The 23,679-nt window shown below is 37.1% G+C and overlaps 1 protein-coding gene across 7 annotated transcripts in view; it reads right to left on the bottom strand.

The window, feature by feature from the left end:
- Nucleotides 1-23,679, bottom strand: part of RBMS1 (RNA binding motif single stranded interacting protein 1) — a 180,557-nt gene that overhangs the window by 26,021 nt on the left and 130,857 nt on the right. For all 7 annotated transcript variants that reach the window (XM_070939284.1, XM_070939426.1, XM_070939132.1 and 4 more), the window contains 2 exons: nucleotides 16,644-16,702; nucleotides 9,433-9,524 (listed from right to left, as the gene is read on the bottom strand). In XM_070939284.1, the coding sequence (XP_070795385.1) occupies nucleotides 9,433-9,524; nucleotides 16,644-16,702 (151 nt within the window). The remainder of the gene's footprint in view (nucleotides 1-9,432; nucleotides 9,525-16,643; nucleotides 16,703-23,679) is intronic.

Here is a 23,679-nt window from a genome sequence, read left to right as displayed (position 1 = left end):
CATGTATGCTGTCTGCCTCCTCTTTTTTATATTATAAAAATGTCTTTGAGGAAGCATCCATCACAATGATGCAAAGGGTCAAAATTCATGCCTTGTGTTCAAAATCTCTATTAAGCAAGATGAAGCTTCTTCTTCTCGTAGATGTTATTAATGGCACTGTCAACATCTCCAGGAAAAGCCACGCCTGGAGTCCTTAAAATATGCGGGTAGCTGGAAGCTTAAAGGGGATACACAGATTTTCAACTCAATATTTAGATTCAAACTTATTCAAAAATACCATGCTTACATTTTCTTTTTCTTAGTTCCATCTCCACACACACACATACTTTCTAATTTCCTAATGGCAAAGAATATGTGGGTTTCATTTTTGAAAACTACCCTTGCCAGATTTTTTTTAAAAAACCTCATTTTTCCTTTCCTCTCTATGCTGCAGTGCATGACTAGAGAGCATTTTTAAGGCCTGGAAGGTTATAAGGGAAAAAGGACAAGAGGGAAATCAGCTTTTGCTATAAACACATAAACAAGCACGCATGCACACACACCCTTTCTTCTGGCTCCAGCTCTATAAAAATATTAGATCAACTAACTCACATGTAATAACAAAGCAAATTGCATTTAAGATCATAGTTTGTGTGTCATAAATTCTGAATAACCATTTGCAAAAAACATAAGATATAAAGGAGATAAGACATAGAAATAAGATTTCTTTGGGAAAATGTTCAGATTTTAGTACGTTTTTAATCTTTGCAATCTGATGAAGGTATTTCTCAGTTTAGAAAAACAAACGTCACTGCATGTTTAGGAATCTAGCAATGTTATGCATTTGCATCTTTTAAGGTATTTTATATTAATCTTTCACTATTGATATATAATGAAGATGGTAATATATGGAACTTTCAGTGTGATGAATATACTTGTTTTTCCTAAAATATAAAAATAAAACACCAGTACTACAGTAATAGTAACAAGCAAAGACAACCATTTAATCATATAGTCATTGCTTTTATGCACATCCTGAATTATGCTCCAAGATGCAAAATAAAACAGAATTCACTCCTGAATCACTCTTATTAAAAATGTTTATTCTCTACACACACACACACACACACACACACACACACACACACACACACACTCCCCATTCTTTTTAGAAACTTATTTTCTGTACTATGGACTTGTAACTTGAGGAACTTGTATGCATAAATTTAAACTTCAGTTTATTTGAAGTGGACTATATTAGGCCTAAGAAAAATAACAGGTACAAAAAATATTTAAAAGGCTTTAGTTGATGAGATCAGGACTGTGATATTTGTAACAGAATTCAGGCCTAAAATTCATTATTCTAATAGCAGCTATTATGATTCCGTATGTCTTGATTTGTTATCTCATGGTAAGAAGCTAGATTAGGGACATGCATTGTTCCTCCTTTCAGGTGGCACCTACCTTATGGAGTTATCTTTAACAATAATGAGCCACAGGTAAATTTATTTTTAAATATCTGACCAGATTTAGATAGTTTAATGAGTTTTTTTATTAATATACATGTAATCCTCAATTTACAACCATAATTGAGCCCCAAATTTATGTTGCTAAGTGTTCTGCCCCAGCTCCGGATTCCCGAGGATACTGACACACACCAATGGTCCTTATCAAATTTATTAAGTAGCAAGAATAAACCAAAGTCCGGCAAAGGTTGACAACCAGCCCAGAAAACAAGATACGATAAGACTTTTCCAAAAATGCTCTGATGATAATTACAAGTTGTTTCCAGCAAGAAACTTACTAACGGTGTGTGACTTAAATAGACTAAGGGAGTGGCCAATTATCCTCAAGCCTTACTCTCGAGAAGACCTCCTCCTCCTGAGTAGCCACTCCTGCCTTTTGGCAGCCCTGCGTGCTCGAATATTGAGAAGAGGCTCCTCCACTTTGCTCTCTCCACTTGAAGGAGCCTGTGGAGGTTCTGAAGGACCTGGCTGAGTCTCTGCCTCTGGCACCACATCCTCTTCAGCCTCCTCGCTGTCAGACGCGAGCGCCGGCTGTGCCGGCTGCTGGCAAGACACCACACCAGCCTCCTCGTCGTCGGGATCAGCCACAATCTGTGCAGGCCGCTGGCGGGCCACAACACTAAGTGAGTTTTGCCCCATTTTACGACCTTTCTTGCCTCAGTTGTTAAGTGAATCACTGCAGTTGATAAGTTAGTAACCAGGTTGTTAAGTGAATCTGACTTCCCCATTGATTTTGCTTGTCAGAAGGTTGCAAAAAGGGATTGCCTGACATTGGGACACAGCAACTGTCATAAATATGGACCAGTTGCCAACCATCTGAATTTTGATCACATGATCATGGGGATGCTGCAAAGGTTCTAACTGTGAAAAACTCTCATAAATCACTTTTTTCAGTACCATTGTAACTTTGAAAAGTCACTAAATGAACTGTTGTAAATTGAGGACTACCTGTATAAATAACAGATATCTTGATCATTCAAATAAGATTTGATAAGGATTAGTACAAATATTGGTAATCACTATACTTTGGATTAATTGATCACATTGGCTAAAACAGTGCAAATCTTGTTTGTTTAGTTCTTATGTGCCCAGTCAAGTGCCTCATTTAATAGCTTGGCTATCACATTTTTCACCAATTTCAGCTTCCAATCCAAGCACAAGGATGAGCCGATTTGGAGTTCATTTTACACACTGCTCCAATATTATTGTAATGAGAGAATATTGCTTATTCACAAAATGGCTGCCATCCCCTTGGGACCGCTACCCCAGTTTGTTTAGCTTTCCTTCAACTACTGGGCTACATTTCCCCCAAAATTCTGTTGCCTCCCACTATTTTTATTCTTTAATAATGTCAAAGAGGCCTCAAAGGCAATCATGGAGATAGATAATACCATAGTCCAATGCTTTTGGACCTGCAGGATGTCCATTCTCCACTGATTCATAACAAAATCACAGATGGAGCTTGAAACCTAACAAGAATCAAGGGAAATGCCTGTAGATACTGCCTACAATCATCACACTGCCTACCTTTGATAGACAGTCAGTATTTACTTCATCATGACATGCAGATGGATCAGATCTAGGCAGACATATCAATACTGCACCCTGAAGAGATATACTTTGGTAAGCTATATTAGCTCATGGAACGGACTATAAAATAATATGACTACCAAAGGACCATGCCTCTGAAAATCGTCTGCTATGGAAGGAGGGCACCATTTCTGTTATGTTCTACATGTGATCTTCCCATGGACCCTTATCTGGCCACTGTGGAAACAGAATATTTTGTGTGGATTCAATACAGATTTTCTAATCTCCATAAGCCCTTATTACTTAGCAAATTTTCAGAGCAAATGCTCTGCTTTTATCAAAAAATGGTTTTGTGAATGAGATAATCATCAGAAGGAAAAATTCAACATAGCAGTGGACAAGATAATGAATTGTAAGTCAAGGCAACAAGTACTTTAGATAAGGCAACGTTTTATACCTTTAATCTATACCAGAAGTAATGATTTCTAGAAGATACATTAGAATTTTCCAAGAAAAGAATTACTCAGCAAATCTAAAAAATAGTGGTCAAAAACATACAAGAGTAATTCTATTAAAATAAATGTGATTTGTTTTTTAAAAAAACAATTGAGCTCAATTTGTTCTAGAGCAAGAACTGATTTTCATTCCTGGAATCCTGACAGTTTTATAATGTTGTGTAATTGCCTATTTCCAATTCAGTTCTTTTTACTAAGCACATATACAGTCTAAATTAAAAATTCCCCATTTTGATATAAAAATGATTGTTTCAAGTATAGGAGTGCAACATGCTTCAGTTTTGACCCTTTCCAGAGTGTTCCAATATAGAAATAGAACTATATGAAACTTGGAATACTTCTACAAAGATCTAACTGCCCATTTCATACCCAAAACAGTTGTTTTATGCTGTTCAATGGGGTGTTTAAACCTTGAAACCAGAGACATGCACATGTGGGAACGAGGGTTGCTTGTGTGAATGATAAAACAGATATCCTGGCATAAGCTTCCCTCTTTCATGGATGCATCATGATGTTGGACACATATATATCAAGAGCCTAGCTTATGTTGTGCTGCTCATTTTGTCATCCTGATGAAATCGTAGGATTCTGTGGGTGCCTCTGCTTGAAACAGTTCAAATTTGAAATGCTTTGCACACCAATATTTTTCACCAACCAGAATTTATAAGTTGGTTTCCATTCTAATGAATAGTTTCTTCAAATTTAGATGAGACTAAGAATGCTCAAATCAAAGACTTCGTCTCAAATAACTTCCTTGTGTGTGGCAAACTTCTCAGCACCTCTCCAATTATCCTTTAACCTGTAAATTGCAATGGTATCAAAGAAGTATTTAAGAACACATTTATCATCTACATACATAAAAGTCAGCATTGGCTAGGATCTTTTCAGGTGCACCATCTGTGAGTTTTTGAGGGATTTAGCAGTTTGGAATATATAATTAATTAACAAATAAATATTGTGCAAAGCTACTCTGGAAGAAATTATTTTAGGCAAAAGCAACATGTAGGCTACCTACATAATAAAAAGTATTTTAAAAATTAATCTTATTTGGTAGTAAAAATATTCAGTTGTGCATAACTAATGTAAAAATTAAATGCTGAATATTATTACTTTTTTAAAATCCACAAAACTACAGACCTGGGGTGTTCACACTTTAATTGGGGCCCTATATTACTCCAGTGATCTCTAAGGTACGTTCTAATCCATATATTTTAAGATTTCTATAATCTATCAATGTAGACTATGGCTCACAACTGGATATTTTGTCGTCATCATCACCATTATCGCAACCTTGAGGTCAGGGACAAGTCCTAAATTAGACTTTTCTGCGACACAGGTTTTCTTTTAATGTAAAGACATTTTTAGAAGAGGGAAACAAACGAAACCTAAGTTTGCAGTCTAAAGTGGTACAAACCAAGCACAGATATATCAATTTGCAAGGAATGGACACATCTAAAATATGACTAGGTTCACTTATCAGGCTAATCTATGGTCTGTTTAATCATGATTTCTTGAATAAAGTGTACTTTATTCATGTAAGCTATGAAACATGGTTGCAAACCACAATAGCTAGGTTTATGTCACTTGATAAATCAACTGCAAAACAGTAAACTACATCTAGTATGATGTGCAAACTCATCTATGCATGCTGGAACTAATATGGTAACAGCATCAGTTCAGTCTCTTTATATGAAAAATTAATGCATTTTATGTTCTTTTATGCTTGCTGGAAAGGCCTCTATCCAAGCCAAATATTTAAATCAAACATACTTAGCACTGATTATAACCAAATTACTTTGGTTATGAAATTATGTCTCTACTATGATATGCATCTTAAAAAACATTCTCCACGACTTTCCATTTTATGTCACATGACCAATACTTATTTTAGAGAGGGGGGGAGAGAGCGCTCTGCTTAAATGCCTCAAACTAGGAAATATATAGCTATATCATAAAGTCAAAAATTTTAAATATTATGAGTAAGAAAATGGATCCCATTATATAAGTGCATCATGTACAATCTCCTATATAAAAGGGATTACCTCAATCTCTTTCAAGTGAATGCAAATTATGACCATTTTATTCAATAACCTTTGTTGTGACCTAGATAAAGGGAATATAGTCCTCTCCGTTCTGTAAAACTTTTAGAACAATTTGATATTATAGGGGTCTGGGAGAAAGGCCATTCCTTTACAATCGTTCTACTCCTTCCTGAATAGGTAGTTTTGGACAGTAATGTTGGAAGATGAGTGGTTGAATTTCAGGCTACTGCTTTGTGGGGTGCCACAGGTCTCTGAGGTCTCTCCCTGCAATTTAACCTTGGTATGAAATTGATGGGAGAGGTCATCTGTTAGTTTAGGATGAGGTCTCTTTAATACAATGATGATAACAGGTTGTATTTCCCAAACCTGGGCTGATGTGGAGATGCAGTGGAGAGCCTCACATAGTATGGAGGCTATGAGGGACTGAATCGTAGAAAATAAACTAAAAGAAAAGAAAAGAAAAGATGGAGGTAAGATTCATCTGAATCATGCTGGTTCTGCTATTGGTCTTGGATGGAATCAAACACCTTCCTAAGCAGGAGCCTGGGGGTTCTTTTGGACCACAACTAATGATTAGCCAGTAGGTAGAATCTCTGGTCAGGGAGTCATAACTCAGCTTCTGCTAAGGCCTTGGCAATACGTATGTCTTTGTCCTCATGATGCAAGACAATTGGTTTAGAATATGTTTACCTGGAGCAGGTAAAGGCAGGCTTCAGTTCAGTGCTACCAGGTTTGTGGGCACTACGTTAGTTATCATTAGGTTTCAAAGTGCTAGTTTTATAAAGTTCTACATGGTTGTACTTCTAAGTATTATTGGGAATTGTGTGTTCTGCATGGGAAGGGGTGTTTCAGATCTGCGTCCTCTAAGAGATGGGTGAGGCAGAAATCTTGAAGGCGTGCCTTCTCAGTGGCCATCCTGTCTATGTGATAATATCTATACCCACATCGTCATCTTTTAGGATGTCTGTAAAGATGGTTTTCTTCTTCCAGTTATTTGGGGTTTAAATTGCTTATTTTCTTGATCATTCTCAGTGATGATGGATAATAAGGTGCAATTTAGGTTTGGAAATTTAATTTTAACCAGATTTCATGAAATTGTATAGTTTTATAGCCCTTAATTCTGTTTGTATGCTTTTATAACTGTGAATCAGCTAGAGTGGTTTGAATATGGCAAGATATAAATTTTATAACAGTCATAATAGCGCATGAGAAGAACTTTGGAGACATGTGTAAATAGTTTTATTTTTGTTTGGTGTCACATATATAGACATTAAACAATATGACACAAAGAGACCCAAAGAACAAGGCACACTGCATTTGACTTCAGAAAGAGCAAATGTTTTTGTGCATGTGATAAAATATGCATTAATACACATATGGTTTACATTTTGTTTTCCTGGAATTCATCCAAGGACATTTCTATTAGCTCTACTGTTCCTCAGCTAAGCATCTTAGGGAAAATACAGCATCACTGAAAATGCTGCAATACTTTACACTTGGGAACAGGACTATTATTATAAAAAGGCTACGTCTGGCCCCTATTTAATCTTTCTAAAACGTAAGAACTACAAATGACTTAAAAATTCAAAACAGCAAAGGTTTTTCAATCTGAAAGGAGGCATCTTAAGAGGATAGCTACTAAGTGTTTGGACAAGACTCGCCTGCCATTTTCAACAAGAGATTCAATGTACATCAGCTCTAATGAAATAGAATGGGTCAATCAATGTATTATTCAAGACTAGCAACATATCTCTTTCTCCATATGCCCCTTCACCATTTATGGAACAGATGATAGTAACTACAAGTTAAAAAAAAAAAAGCCTTCATGGTCTTTGTTTCCAGCATCTTGTATTGGGACTATCTACAAATTATCTTTATACTGCATGCATTCATTTCCCCCCCTTACTAAAAGTAGTGATGGGAAGGCTTATTGGGATTTGCAATGTAATGTTTTGTCCTACCACAGTAGCCCTGATCCAGAACAAGCTTCTCCTTGTGCTTGTACTATATTTTTCGGAGTATAAAATGCACCGGAGTATAAGACGCAGCATAGTTTTTGGGGAGGAAAATAGGGGGAAAAAAATCTGCCTACCAGGTATTCATCTGGCTAGCGTCCTTAGTCTGGTCAGCTTCAGCACATTAGTTTGCTGGTTTTGAGTGCGCACATGCGCTTTTTATCCCCTACTTGGGGATAAAAAACAGCTTCTAAAGCACAGCTGAGAGGGAGCAGCCCTGAGAAAGCAGGCAAAGCCCTGAGATGGCTTCACTTGCTAGCGCCTCGTTAGGGCTGAAAAAAAAGCTTCTAAAACACAGCTGAGAATTGGAGGGAGGCAAAGCCCAGGGAAGATCACTTCACTCGCTAGCGCCTTGTTAGGGCTGAAAAAAAAGCTTCAAAAAAGCTACATTCAGAGTATAAGACGCACCCAAATTTTCAGCCACTTTTAGGGGGGGGGGGAAGTGTGTCTTATACTCCGAAAAATGCAGTAATTTGATATATAAAGAATATAAAGAAAAGCTCCCTTTGAAGAAAGCTGGGCCTTATGATAGCTATGTAATGCTAGAAGACTTGGTAAATGACCACTGAGAAATTACCTATGTACATCATTTTGAAATAGTAGCAGTGAAACTTTAAATTATGCTTATTCCCAATATAAACTTAGAAGTTAATTATGCTACTTCCAAACACCTGCTTTGTAACAATTCTTTTCTTGAAGACAAGAGAAAAGGAAAAGGTTTTTTTTTTCCAGACAGACAACCCGCCAATTACAGTGAATAGTTTCTGAAAGAGAACATTTAGTTTCTTTATAGCAGCCACAGTATCAAGAACTATAGGTCCAAGGTTAGAAAATCAAATAATCTCAAGTAGAACATTTCCAAGGATAATACTTTGCTCTGTAAGTAGAGATATACACGAGACACTCAATTTACTATGCAATACTATACATTTGTCTTTGGAAGTAAGCATTGCTGAGTCCACTGAAGTCTGTTATTACCAGAGTCTAAATGGTTGGTTCACTTTAGAAGTCCTTCAATAAGCATGCAGAAAGTCTCCATTTTAAATTTAAAATTAGAATTTAATTTATTCAGCCAGTGGTCTATGGTTTCGGCACTAGGCTACAGTCTAGGAGACTTCTGAGTTCTCATTCTGATTTAGGCAGGAAAGCCATCTGGGTGACTCTGGGGCCAGTTACTCTATCTCAGCCCAACCCACCTCAACAGGGTTGTTATGGTGGGGAAAACAGGAGGAGGAAAGGAGTTTTATGTATGTTCACTGCCTTATTTTTAAAAATAATAAAGGAAAAATAAAAATAAATAGTCTGCTGACTCTAAAACAATGAATAAATAACTTTCATTTTCAAAATAGGGTTAAACATTTATACAACAGTTGGAACTCAAACACGCTGTGAACTATTATCCTTAATGATGCTTTTTATTTTAAGAAATATGTTGTTGTAAAAGGAAGGTTTATATGGCTGTCAACATTTCTTCATCGTGGCAACTTCTAGGTACATGGATCTAAGTTCCAGAGTACTGCAGCCACACAGAAATTATGGAGAATCCTGAGTATTGAACTGGACACAGCTGAAAATGGCTATGGTTTGGAACGCTGCTTTACATCAAGCTAAACACATTAATACAGGAGCCTAAACAAAATTATGTTGAAACACAGCAAGTCTTAACAGCTTGCTTCCAGGTTTTATAAAGGCACAGCCTGGTTGAAGACAGATGGACAATGAAATAGTTTGATGGTTAATCTAAGTACGGTCTTCTTTTCTCTTTAGGTACTATTTAGATTGTACCAATGCTACCCAATGATCTTTCACTAGTACATTATCTTACCTTTGCCATCTGTGCTTGAACTCCAGTGGCTTTCAGGGCAGATACGGCTTTCTGAGCTGCAGCTGGACTATCAAAGTCCACAAAACCATAACCTAAAGTTTAAAAAAAAATTGTTTAATAAGAAATGTCCACTTTTCATTCTACTTAAAGGCACAGAATTGGAGGCATATTACAATATATGAATATTTTATTTTGTCCTCATAATGATCTCACTAGAAATTATAGAGAAGGATTTATTGAATGCCATTCAGCAAATGTCAGGCCTGAATGGAAGATCTGAAGCTAATTCTCCCACATCCTAGTTTTCTTAGAAACTTATAAGTAACCATGCAGTCTTTCAATTTATTTCACCTTCACAGTCTTCTGAATGGTGCACATATATGACTCTATAAAAATGTACCATTGATGAAATTCCTTCAGCTTGTTTTTGAGAAATATTTTCCTGGTACCACAATGTATACCCAATGTTATTATCCATCTAGAAACTATTATATTCAGAATTGATAAAATAATGATGCCCTGAACTATGGATCAAATAGTAGTGGTCTAATCTCTCCGATTTCTGATAAATTTATCAGCAAATGGAAAAGCTCCATCTTATATACCGTATTTTTAGGAGTATAAGACGCACTCCCCCCCCCTAAAAGAGGGTGAAAATTTGGGTGCGTCTTATATATTGAATGTAGCCCCGCCCACCTGCAGGCTCCCACCCTTTGGCCTCTGCCTCTCAGCAATTTACCTCCTTGCAGCAAACAGCCCAATTCAGCTTCAGCACAGCCTGATTAGCACAAACAGTTGATTGTCGGTTGGATCGGTCTCCCGACCCTCAGCTGTTTCAGGCTGCAGGGATTGCCATTGCCTATTGCCCCACAGGCCTCTGCTGTTTGCTGCAAGGAGGCAAATTGCTGGGAGGCAGATTTTTTTTTCTTGTGCTAATCAGGCTGTGCTGCAAATGAAAATGAAACTAAAGCAGGCTGTTTGCTGCAAGGAGGCAAATTGCTGGGAGGCAGACATACATTTTTTTTCTTGTTTTCCTCCCCAAAAAAGGTAGGTGTGTCTTATAGTCCGGAGCGTCTTATATTCCGAAAAATATGGTAAGTTGAATCACTATGACTACTCTCGGAAGCCTTACTAGCCTTAATTTTGGTCAAGCCAAAACCAAGACAGGGCAGAAAATAATAGATACAGAAAGTTAGGAAGCTCAATCCTATGGGCCAGTAGTGGTGTACCTGGATGCTTAGCCCTTTAACCTTAATTCAGCCAAGTAATTGAGGCAGATTGATATATCCAAATATAAACTGACTATGATATTGACACAATTTAGTATTTTGCCTGCAGCTGTCTTTGAGAAAGAGGCAGAAGAAAATTCTTTTTTATAAATGGCTTTGCATGTGGAAGGGTCATGTTGAAATCACTGCCCAGTTTCTTCTGTATTCTCCATTTTATCAGGATATTTGTACATGCTATTTGACATAGTATCAAATTATCCAGGCCATCCAGACTGATTTTAACTCAGGTATTTATTGTCTCATCGAATTGCTACAGTCTCTATAAAAATTGCTAAATACTATTATATTACCTGCAAACAATGAAACGGAATAATTGCACAATTACTTGTGAGAGCAGAGTACCCTAGTATTTTATATTCATGGTTTTATTACTCTATATTTTAGTTTATTTAACTGTAACTAATCATTCATAGTCTATTGTCAGTATTTTTGTTGCATTAACATAAACATTAATTCAAATGTATTAAAATAAAAGATTCCTTTTAGGTTTAGTTATTTAGATTACTTATTGATTTTACAGGTTTAATGTTTATAATTTTATGTTCCATTTTATTACTGCAGTCATAGTTGCATGGACCCCTTATTGTATCATAATACATTTATTTCACTTTGCTATTTACTGGTCACTGACCAAAATAAAAGTTTCTTCTTCTCAATCAATACTGGGTCTGTCTGTTGAGTTTTCTTATGAAAGCTTTAAATTAGCTTCCCCATGACACCAAAATATAAGACTTCTATTTATTGTCAGTTTAATATCATCAGTTTCTGACCCTAGCTAGGAAAATAATATTATAACCAAATCTGCTTTGGTAATAAAGAAAAAAAAAATGCTTAAAGTTAAGAAGATCAAAAGGTGAAACCCAGTATGTATAAGAAAGAAATAAAGTATAGTGTGGATAATGTAAGTAATTGAATATGTTGTTGGGCTTAACAAAAGTATAGTTTATTTTTATTCCTTTTTATGCTACAGTTTATTAAGGCAGATTAATCATGTAAACCTTTAAAAGAAAGCAAGCACAGTCATGCTATAAATCTTGTCATATGTGCTAGTTTAATAATCTGTATTAAAGGGTATTAAATTAGCAAAAGAATAACAGATTAATCATGTAAACCTTTAAAAGAAAGCAAGCACAGTCATGCTATAAATCTAGTCATATGTGCTAGTTTAATAATCTGTATTAAAGGGTATTAAATTAGCAAAAGAATAACAGTAACTAATTCTGGTATGTTCATAACAGAGTAATATCAGATTTAGTTCAAGGGTGCTTATACCTTAGTTTGTGGGATGCCAGAATCAGAACTGCCTATGAAATAGTTTCCTGAATACCAATCTTACTATAAATCACTAATGTAAGCTACAACTAAATGAAAAGTTAATTTGAAAATGGCATCACATTGTTAAAAACTTGATAGACTTGAGATGTCTATCTGGATGCCATTGTTTATTTATTGCAGCATACTCCATTCACGACAGAATATTTATAATCATTCACATTTACTCTATGTACAGCTACTCTTCAGTCTCCATTTTATGAGTATATACTCTTTCATTACTCATCCACTGAATGTGCTATTGACATTTCATAAGATGAAATGGTGACATCTCCTTCTCCTGAAGAAAACGGCTGAAATTTATTTATACTAAGTTCCTTGTCCTGCTGTGCACTCCAATATCATTACGAAAAACTGCATTTGCGTCTTCACAAGATAAAGCACAAATTGGGCAAAGCTGAAGACTGAATAGAATTGGTCAAAATCTGAACAAGAAATTCAATATATTTAACGGGGAGAAGACATCTGGACCACATGTATATGAAATTAAATGACTTTATCACCACTTATAATGTGGCAGTGGTACTAAGAATATTTGGGATTTCCTGTATTCGTATTTAAGAAAATGATCTAAAATAAGAGTTGGGAAGCATTCAAACTTAATTAAATAAAATATTACAAGTTGGGAGAAAGAATATGTATTGCTATTCATCAATACTATTAATTTTTCATAATTTAAATCCAGCCCCCCGAGTTTAATTTTGCATATACCATGTTTAATGGGCTTATAGTTTATTGAGGTAGTAAATGTGATAGAGATAGTTCAAAAACTTTTCTAACAGTCCAAGATTAACTTGAAATAAGTGACTGGGTAAGATACAAATAAAAAAACTTGGTGTGTTTTAATTTTTTTTTTTTTAAAAATTCAAATCTTTCTACAAAAATCATTTTTATTACAAACTGCCCTTAAATATGAAAATTGTCAATGTCCAAAATGTAATTTTATCAATATGTACAAAAATAGGTGACTATACAATGACTGTATAGATAAAGCCCCTCTGATACTGCATCAAGGGATTACCGCTTGGTGTTTTGCGGTCTATAACTCTGTTCGTTGTGTGAGGAAGAGAATAATTTTTTTGCTGACATCTATGCTCCCCCCTAAATTTACACACCCTTTGTATTCTTGGGGGACCCTCCAGATTATAAGTAATCCTTGATTTACAACAGTTTATTTAGTGACAATTCAATGTTACAATGGCACTGAAAAAGTGACAACCATTGCAGTCTCCCCATGGTCATGTGATCAAAATTCAGATGGTTGGCAACTGTCTCATGTTTATGACTGTTGCAGTATCCTGAGGTCATGTGACTACCTTTTGTGACTTTCTGATAAGCAAAGTCAAAGGGGAAACCATATTCACTTAAAAACTGTGTTATTAAACAACTGTGGTGATTCACTTAACTGTGGCAAAAGGTCATAAAATGGGGCAAAATTCACTTAATAATTGTCTCATTTAGCAACAAATATGTTGGGCTCAACCAGTGCAGGTGGATGTCTGCAGCCAGACGGGGAGGGAGGATGGTGAGAGTGGCAGCGGTGGCAGCAGCCCCTTCCAAACACAGCTCACGGAGGTGGCGGGCAAAGTGGCCCAGGTGTGCCTGTTGCTGGGGAGGTGTGGCGATCGCTCGGCCAGAGCGGCCTCGGCATGGGCTGCATCGGCCTCTCCACCTGTGCCATGTCCCACTCTGGCCAGCCGCACAACTACAAGTGCAGCGACCTGGTCTTTGCCAAGATGAAGGGCTATTCGCACTGTCCCGCCTTGGTAAGTGCAGGCCAAAGGGAATGTGCTGCGGGCTCCGCGGTGGCATAGCCGGGCCTCCTTCCCCTGGAGCGCCGGACTACATGGGCCAAGTTCCCAGAGTGGCACTGGTGGTCGGCCGGCCAATCTGCAAAGACAGCAGGCAGGTGGCTGGGTGGGAAGCCAGTGGGCTGCTTCAGAGCCCCAAACCCCGCGGAGCTGGCATGGGGGGCATGTGAGCCTGGGGATGGGGGAGTGGCATGCTAGGCCACAACTGGCAATGCTTACCTCTTTGAGTGAGTGGGCGTCGGCGAGGCGGCAAAGCGAGTAGCTGGGCCATGTGGCAAAGGGAACTTATATAGGGTGGGGTGGGGTTGGGTGGATGGGCCAGAAGCGCCAAGTGATCCGGAAACGCCGAGAGTGAGACGGAATCGGTGAGCAGGCGGGTGGGGCCACCAGGGATGATTGCTACCAGTTCGGTGAACCGATGTCAATCATCACTACCGGTTCTCCCGAACCAGTCTGAACCAGTAGGATCTCACCCCTGGGCTCAACTGTGGTTGTAACTCAAGAGCTACCTGTAATATTGGGGTGGGGTGGTAGGAGCTGCAATGAAAAGGAAGACTAGAGAAAAACAATGATGCCACCCACACAACATTCAGCAAGGAAATTGCAGTGGATCCCTAAACTCTTGCCAAGAGTTTCTTCCTACAAAAAATATCAACCCTTTAGCTATATGTAATTAATTAATATTAAATAAGAATGCATATTTAAGATATTTTTTAAAAAATAATGTAGGTATTGAGTTTGATTTTAATAAATATTTGATTTGATTGATTTATGGATTGGGTGGAACACAGTAACTTTTTCACCCAAACCTGTTACTGGTCATTTTGGTTATACTAGCCTAGAAAATAACCTAGTCTAAGTTTTGAGGACCAGGTGCTACCCTTTTATATTTGATAAATCTAAATATGCTGTTTTCAATATAGTTGAGAATTGCTTGCTGTTTTGAAGAGGCATCTTAATTCTCAGATTAGATAGGCAAACACAGGAAAAGTGGAATATTTACTATATTAAGACATTTGAACTTAAAGAGCATCTTGACTATGATCATACAGTGTTGATTGTGATGAGTAATAGATTACAATTACAAAAATTAACACAAGGCTACGATTTCATTTCTGATGTGCAATATGAAACAAGGCACAACTGAATAACTTCTTTGATAAGAGAAGTGATATTTGACAAATGTCCTCTTGATTCTTCCTAATTTATTATTTTCATTTTCCCCTCTAAAGCAGTGAGGGGAGAAAAAAAAAATCTACCTCCTGCTTGTTGCAATGGTCTCAGGGCTCAGCATTTCCCGAGTTCAAAAACTCAGAACTTGGGAAGGCCAAGCAGGAGAAGAGGTATATCTCAAGTAGTTCCAGAGGTCCTGGGGACCAGAATGATCCTTAGTCGACTCAGCCAATCGTAAAAAAGACATTTAGATTCATATACCTTTCAATGCTAGTTCTATCCCACTGCTCAAAATAGGGTACCTTTTTTTTTTCTTTTTTAAAAATAATAATTAATAAATCATGTGTAATCATTTATAAAACTAGAATATGCTGTGCAGAAAAATTCTGGAGGGGGGAGAAATAGTAAATATGTACAACACTCTACTATGTAATTCTACACACTCAAAAATAGGTTCTAATGAATTTAGTGGTACTTATTCCTAGTTATGTTGGCATAGGACTGTAGTTAATTTAAGCATCTTGCTTTTACTTCTATGCACATCTTTCAACATATATTTCTAACATTAACCATGAATCTAGAACAAAAATATAATATGGAAAAATACAAGTTTTAAATTAATAGGTCTCTTGAGGTTAAAATCCACTTGCATACTATGGAAAAACTGACCGGGCTGAATTTTCCCTTGATTAGAAAGCATTCATCTGCTTTTGGAAAATAGGACTAAAACCCAGTATGTGAGGGTTTGGTATTGTATTCTACCTTACTACTCATTTCGTGAGGAAGTGATCTAATCATAATCACAGAGAATGCTGAAGGTCACCAAACCAAATTAATGTACTCAGTTGTCTCAGAGAAAGAAGTTTATTATTTTTCCTACCTATAATTACGCCAGTGAAAATGAAACCCTTTCACCCTCTCTCCATTATATTCCAAACGAACAGAACACAAACACAATTAGGGGACTGGAACATGCAATTAAGAACTACTTAACACTCACCCATTCTAATTAATAAAGCCAATTTACACAATGTGTAATCTTTCTGGATACTTTGTACAGTCAAATGGTACTCATCTCAGCAGGCAAGGAAAATTCATGTTCAAACTCCCCCTTTCTTTTCGGAAACAGAGGCTCAATGCCATACAGTGGTACGACTGTTAGGTCTGTCTGGAGTCATCGTAAGCATCCATGTGGGTTTTAGTATTTTTTTTTAAAAAAAATATTTATCTATTGGCCTTATAGACCAATTTTTGCTGATGCTTAGCAGCTTTGTAAATAAGATCAAACCAATATATAAGAAAGATAAAATAATCAGAGAATCAATAATTACTTATTATCCAAGGAACACCCTAAAACTCAGCAAGTTTAGGGCCATATGGGGGAGAATGTCACTTCAGAGGAGGGGAGCAACAACCAAAAAGGTTTGCCTTTGTGAACCTTGTTGGTGACAATACCTGAGAGATAAAACCCAAAGCATATGTTGCAACTGTGCTAAGGAGAAATGTTTCAATGTAATGCAAAGCTACCATACATTGAAAAGGAAAAATAATAATTATAAGTGGTTTTTAAAATCAAAGTTGAAAAAGGAATTAAGAATGAACATACCTTTGCATTTGTTTGTTGTTTTATCCAAAATAGCTTTCGTAGATACAATTTTCCCATATCTAAAAATTTTAAAAACAAACCAGAAGTTACCTTATAAAAGTCTAAGTGATCAAGTGAAGCTGCAATACTCTCATGTAATTTTACATTTGTAAAAAAAAAATACATTTACTCAACCTTTAACCTACAACAAAGGGCAGCATTAATTCTGTTGCTAGTTCTCCCAACTAGAGTAAAGATTAAAACTTTGTGCTAAATATCTACAAAAAAAATCAGTTTTATTAGACGGATTGTGCAGAGTTGATCTACTCAGCAAACTTTTTGTTAATAGAAAATTGATAAATCCTTGTTACAACTCCCTGATATTACTTAATTCTGCATCAGTATTTAATTAGTCAAACATGCATTTAATGTAATTCCAGTCACCACCAATGGCAGCAGCATCCGTCCATAACATCCCGTTCTAGGAAGATCAAACCAGCTAAGAAGCAAAACAGACTCCCAGGAACAGAAGTTCACAACTACGATCTTTCCATAATACAGGGAACAGCTCAAATTCTTAGAAATCATAGACACATAATAGGTGAAACTGCTTTGGGCCTAAAATGATTTTGTCCTTAAATTGTATCTATGGCATGCAAAAGACTTCCCGGATTTTTCACTTATGATATTGCTTTGTGCTTCAAAGGACGACTGCCGGATCTGTTTTCTACCTACGAAAGAATTTGCATGTCTCACAAAAATGGGGAAATTTTTGATAACAAAGGGCTTATTGTATTTCGAAAGATGAAGGATAAAGAAATATTTAGGTGTCTGTTATATAAAGCACCTTCCATTAAAAGCTGTTTTAATCTGAAATAAACAGAAAAAACATACGCAGAATACAGTAATCAAACAGATAAAATAGCTGTATTTATTTGACGAAATTCCCACCCTTGCTCCAGTGGCAAGCCTAGAGTTCCCTCCTTGACTTTTTCAACCGCACCACCATGCCCTACCAATTCCCAATGTGAATCCAAAGTTATTTCAACATTCACTTTAAGTGTAGCAAAGTTGTTGCATATTTCATTCCAGAAGAATTTCCCAAATAACATGAACTGTCTTCAAGCCTGGAACAATCAGGCAGCTTGTAATGATTCTTGTAGTGCTGACCAGATCTATTTTATATTAAAATAAACTGCATCTCAAGGCACACTCTGTTCGTGATTGCAGATACTGTTGTTTGCTGCAAGATTTGTTTTCATTAGGCTACGGAAGGAAAGCTGCATTTTAATTTTTAGGGCATAGTAGAACTTAAATTTCCTTTTTGTTCCCAGATAACCATACAGTCAAACACTAAGTGAACCCCATATATAAACTCCTTTGTACTATACACCAGGGTGGATTTGATTTAAATCGAGTTGATTTAAATGTCAATTTAAATCATGATTTAAATCACTAGTAAAAAGGCTTGATTTAAATCAACTCGATTTAAATCATAATTTTTAAACAGCAACTGTCATCTCTGCTACTCCTTTGACCCACTGTTGACTCACCGATAGTCCCAGTGTTGCAGAATATATAGCCTCATGCTACATAACTAAGCTCCATTTCATGCTGAATAAACTAAATTAATTATGTATCTGAAATAGAAAACTAACTTACGATAGATTTTTACCCCAAAAGTGTTTTATTAAAATAAATTTGATAAAAATAAAAATAAATCCAATTTAAATAAAAAAAATCTGATTTTTTTGATTTTTAAAAAAAAATCATTGATTTTTATCCACCCTGCTATACACTGCATATAAGCAGAGTTCCCAACTTTCTGTCTTTGTGGGCCAGTGAGGGGGAGGAACAGGGGATGGTTCCATGTGAGTGGTGGGCAAGTGCACACATACACACTCATCCACTGCTCGCCAAGTGGGGATGCACACATGCTCTCCCACCACTTCTGCAAGCCAGTTCCAAATGGCTCAAGGCCAGGTAATGGAGGCCCGTAGGTTGGGGACCCCTGAGCTGCCACAGTTGAAGTGGTGGTTATGACTTTTAAAGCCTTAAGTAGTTTAAGTGCAAGTTATTTGAAGGACCATTGGTATCTTCCTTCAGCCCTCCATTCTCAGGGTTATCCCTGCCAATGAGTGATCCCTAACGTTGCTAAGAGAGAGAAGAAAGAATTTACTCCAGGCCTTATAAACTATCCAGATGCTTTTGAATTGTCCAGATCAGAGGTGAAATCCATCAGGTTCTAACAGGTTCTGTAGAACTGGTAGCGGAAATTTTGAGTAGTTCAGAGAACCAGCAAATACCACCTCTGGCTGGCCCCAGAGTGGGATGGGAATGGAGATTTTACAATATCCTTCCCCTGCCACGCCCATAAAGCCATGCCCACGGAGCCGGTAGGGAAAAATTTTGAATTTCACCCCTGGTCCAGATGTTCCAGTCTTCCTTTTATGTAAATATATTTTTTCTAACCATGGGAAGCATTCAAGTTACTATTCTGTAATTGTCATATGCTGTGCTTGGCCATTATTTTTATAAATCATTTATTATCTTGCCTAGTGATTCAAAGCAAAACTGAACAGCCTTCCCTCAACAAAAGGGAAAGGACACAACACCACCTATCTCCTGTTTACAACTCTGTAAACTCAGCAGTCCCAAAAAGGATCCACATTCATTTGCACTCTCATTCAGGTGACTCTGAGGATATAGATTAATTCCCAAATGGCCTCAATGACTCTGAGTGCTAACGACAGGCTGACTGCAAACAATATAAATCCTTCCATTCTCCACCAGTTAGTTAGAACTGAAGAAGCCTCTTGGATGAAAAGCAAAATGTTTTCAAAGAAAACAAACCAAGAAAGTCCAGTTGCCTTTTGAAAAAAAGCACCTTTGGGACAACCATGACCTGGATGATTGAGAAACTCCATAGGCATTTACTCTAACTTGACTTTATCAAGTTTCATACAACTGACAAGTAAGTCATTGCTAAAAAAAAACCAAAAACCTGGTAACTGATGTTATCTGCAGTATCATTGCTTGTAGTAGTTCCAAGCAAACTCTTCAATGATGTTTTTTTAATCACACAGCTTGCAATCCAATATGTGATGATTCATCCCCACATATCTACCTATCTTTCTCCACCCACAGTCTTTCTCTCATGTCTGGATTAAGTCAAAGAACCTAAGAACGGGAATAATTCTTTATTGATGTTAAATGGACACTATAAGGACCTCCTTTTTAGCTTTCCTCTTTTTTGTCATGTTTATTTTAGTTTCTTCTCTCACTTTTTAACCACTACTGTAGTTTTTCAAGGTTTCTATGGCCTCCTGGGACTAGCTGAAGGAAATGAGAAGCAGAGCACTTATTATTTGTATAAGCACAAACCCCTGGATGAGCACTCTGAGTGGTTTCATGAGAAGCCAGTAAAACCTTGAGGAACTCCTGTATTGCTTTTTCAATATATTTTGTTTATTTTTATTAATTAATTTATTTACACACACACACCAATCCATGGATATATATATATTTTTCAGAAAGGACTATAGCACGGGTGTCAAACTTGATTTCATTGAGGGCCGCATCAGGGTTGTGTTTGACCTTGGGGGGGCTGGGGGGGGCGTGGCCAGCTCAACATCACTAGGGTCTGGGGCGCCTGTGGTGGCCCGAGCGCTCTGCCAGAGAAAATGGGCTCCCAAGCTCTGTTTTCAGCTGCAGTGGCCTCCTGCAACCCTCTGCCAGCGAAAACAAAGCTAGGGAGGGCCACACGCAGCCCTCTCGAATTCCATTTTCACTGGCAGAGGCACCGTGGGCCAGTCCTTTGCTGTTTCCAGGATGGCCCGCAGGCCAATCTAAGCACCCTGTGGGCTGAATCTGGCCCCCAGGCCTTGTGTTTGAGACCCCTGGACTATAGCAACTACATGATCATAATTGAGCCCAAAATTTCTCTTGCTAAGTGAGATATTTGTTAAGTGAGTTTTGCCACATTTTACAACCTTTCTTGTCACAGTTGTTAAGTGAATCACTGAAATTGTTACGTTAGTAACAGGTTGTTAAGTGAATCTGGCTTTCCCATTGACTTTCCATGTCAGGTCACAAAAAGTGATCATATGACCCCAGGTCATAAATTTGAACCAGTCGCCAAGCATTTGAATTTTTATCATGTGACCATGGGAGTGCTGCAACGGTCGTAAAGTGTGAAAAACCATCATGTTACTTTTTTTAAGTGCCCTCGTAACTTTGAACAGTCACTAAAAGAACTGTTGTAAGTAGAGGACTACCTGTATAACACTGTGCTCCTGAAGGCTGATGGAAAGTTTTCTTAATGTAATGATTACACTAAAGAATCAATATAAAGATTATTTCTCTCTCAAACATTCCAAATAACTTGTCCACATCACCCAAAGAGCACAAGCTAAAATCTATCCAAATATGACTAAATGGAAACCTAACATCATCCGTCTTAGATTGTGTCATAACAATGATATTCAAGTTGGAATTAACTGGAACAATTTTATCTGCAAATATCATTTAAACCACACCAAGTAAGCCTTTAAAGGTTTATCTGGTTGCCTGATTCTAAACATATATATATATATTTGGCCACTTGAAAAAGCTCCACTGAAGGCAATGTGCACTGCAGCTTATTGGAGATACTGGATTGTTTAGCACTTCAGGTAGTCCTTGACTTATGGCCACAATTGAGTCCAGAATTTATGTGGCTAAATGAGAAATTTGTTAAGTGAGTCTTGTTCCATTTTACGACTTTTCTTGCCACATTTGTTAAGTGAATCTCTGCAGTTGTTAAGTTAAGTTAAGTTGTTAAGTTGTTAATCGGGCACTAACCCGATTGTTAAGTGAATCTGGCTTCTCCATTGACTTTGCTTGTGAGAAGGCTGCAACGGGGGATCATGTGACCCGGGGCACTAAATCCATCATATATGTGAGTCAGTTGTCAAGCATCCATGCTGCAACGGTCATAATTGTGAAAGATGGTTGAACGTTCCACTGGAACATTCTATGACACAATTTTTAGTCAGTCCCACCCCAAAACTGAAGTCATAACACATGGAACACTCCATCGTAAATGAGACAGGTGCATGCCAAAAGAATGATACAGCTTTTCTTCTAATGCCTTCCTAACTATATCCTTGGGCAGACCCAGATTTCAAAATTATCAGGCAATGTCACCTCTATTTCTAGAAAGGAAAGAACACAGTTCCTTCGAGGCATATATGTGAGCGATGCTGACCGAATACTGAACAGAAACTCTGCAAGCAGGTTCAAGAGAAAAGAGAAACTCTCTTTTTGTTCCTGTGATGCTCTGCCTAAAGCCATTCCAGCTGGTTTTGCTACCTCCTTCTGATCTTCACAGAACTTCTTTATCCATTGGAAAGAGTGCAGGTAGTTTTCGACTTATAACCAGTCACTTAGTTACCAAAATTATGACAGACCTCCAAAAAGGTACTTACGACCGGTTCTGAAATACTGATGGATGCCAACCCAACAGTCACGTAGTTACATTTCAGGTGCCTGGCAGCCAGTCCACATTTAACATCATTTGCAATGACCTGTAGTCACGTGATGGTGATTTAGGATATTTTTGCCTAAAACTGGCATTTACTTCTGGTTTTTTTGACAAAAACGCCTCATAGTAATCAATGGGCTTGGTTAATGACTGTGGATTCACTTAAGGACCACGGTGATTCATTTAACCATCACAAAAAAGTTGTAAAATCAGGTTTTTCACATGATAACCCATTCCATGACCATCGTAACTTACAACCCTATACTCAGTCGTAAGTCAAGGACTACCTGTATTCATTTTGCTGTTAAGAGGATCGGTTACCAATGTCACAGGACAGTGCATGAAATCAAAGTAATGGACCAATATAAAAGGAACGCACACTTAAGCATCGTAAAGACTTCCAATTCTTCCTTCTAAAAGCCTTTAATTCCACAAGTATATATTTAATAAAATATGAATTCCATACACACACACACACACACACAGTGTGTGTGTATATGTGTATACCCACACACACATATACCAAATTTATATTTGCTGATAAAAAAATAAAGGGAGACTAGTATAGATCTATTTCAAGCTATTTAGCTCTCATCAGCTAGCCATACCCTTACTCAGATTCGAACTTGGGCTGCCTGCATATTAGCAGTTATATGGGTATAAAATGTATAAATTATATGTGGTATAAAATGGTTTGTCATAAATGCAACTGCTTGAGGGCTCCTGGATTGGAGCTGAAAGGCAAAAGGGAAGCAGTATGCTCCCTCCCATATTGGGGTAGACCAGGTGTTTCGATAAACTACCATCTTGTTCTGATAAGTTCAGAGCTTGATTCAAAATACAGTTAAAAATCACGTACGTGTTATTGATGTTGTGTTTACCTAGTAATTATACAAATACTTTTTACCAACAATTTTTTTTTAATCTAGCAGATGAACAAAGAGTTAGAATGGCATGAAGCAAAATTATAAAAATTCAGGTGGTTACTGAAAAGGTTTTTTAAATATTCTTTTAATGGCAGGAAACTGCATCCTTTAGGCCCAGCAGGAGTGTATAGGGCCCTAGAAGGATGTCATTTGTCCAGACATGCAACTGGCTATTGAGAAATTAAACATCTGCAACATCTGCCTGCCTCCCTCTTCTGACTTAATTTCAAAGCACGGTTTTACCATTACTTATATGTACTTATCACCAACTATAGAATAAAGCAATTGATACAATAATGTTACAATTACTTATAACATTATAATACAAAATAAGGGATCTCTAAATTAAAACATCTACCAGAAAGAATATTTGCAAATGTTGTAGTGGCTGATTCTGTCATCTCATAGTTATTATTTACAAATATATTTTTCTCTTCCCAATTAGAAATAATTGACAATTCTTTAAGGCATATTATAATTGTATTCCTTCTATAGTTTGTATAAATTACAATTATTTTGACAAAGCGTATTTCATTATTCTCATCCACATTGTTTGGATTTGTTCTTCACCGTAATCTGCCATAATACTTGCTGCCTTAATGATACA

Source organism: Pituophis catenifer, unplaced genomic scaffold, assembly GCF_029215685.1.
Source record: "Pituophis catenifer annectens isolate HBS135680 unplaced genomic scaffold, rPitCat1.0.hap2 SCAF_1, whole genome shotgun sequence".
Taxonomy (NCBI): domain Eukaryota; kingdom Metazoa; phylum Chordata; class Lepidosauria; order Squamata; family Colubridae; genus Pituophis; species Pituophis catenifer.
This window is presented reverse-complemented; position numbering and strand designations above follow the sequence as displayed.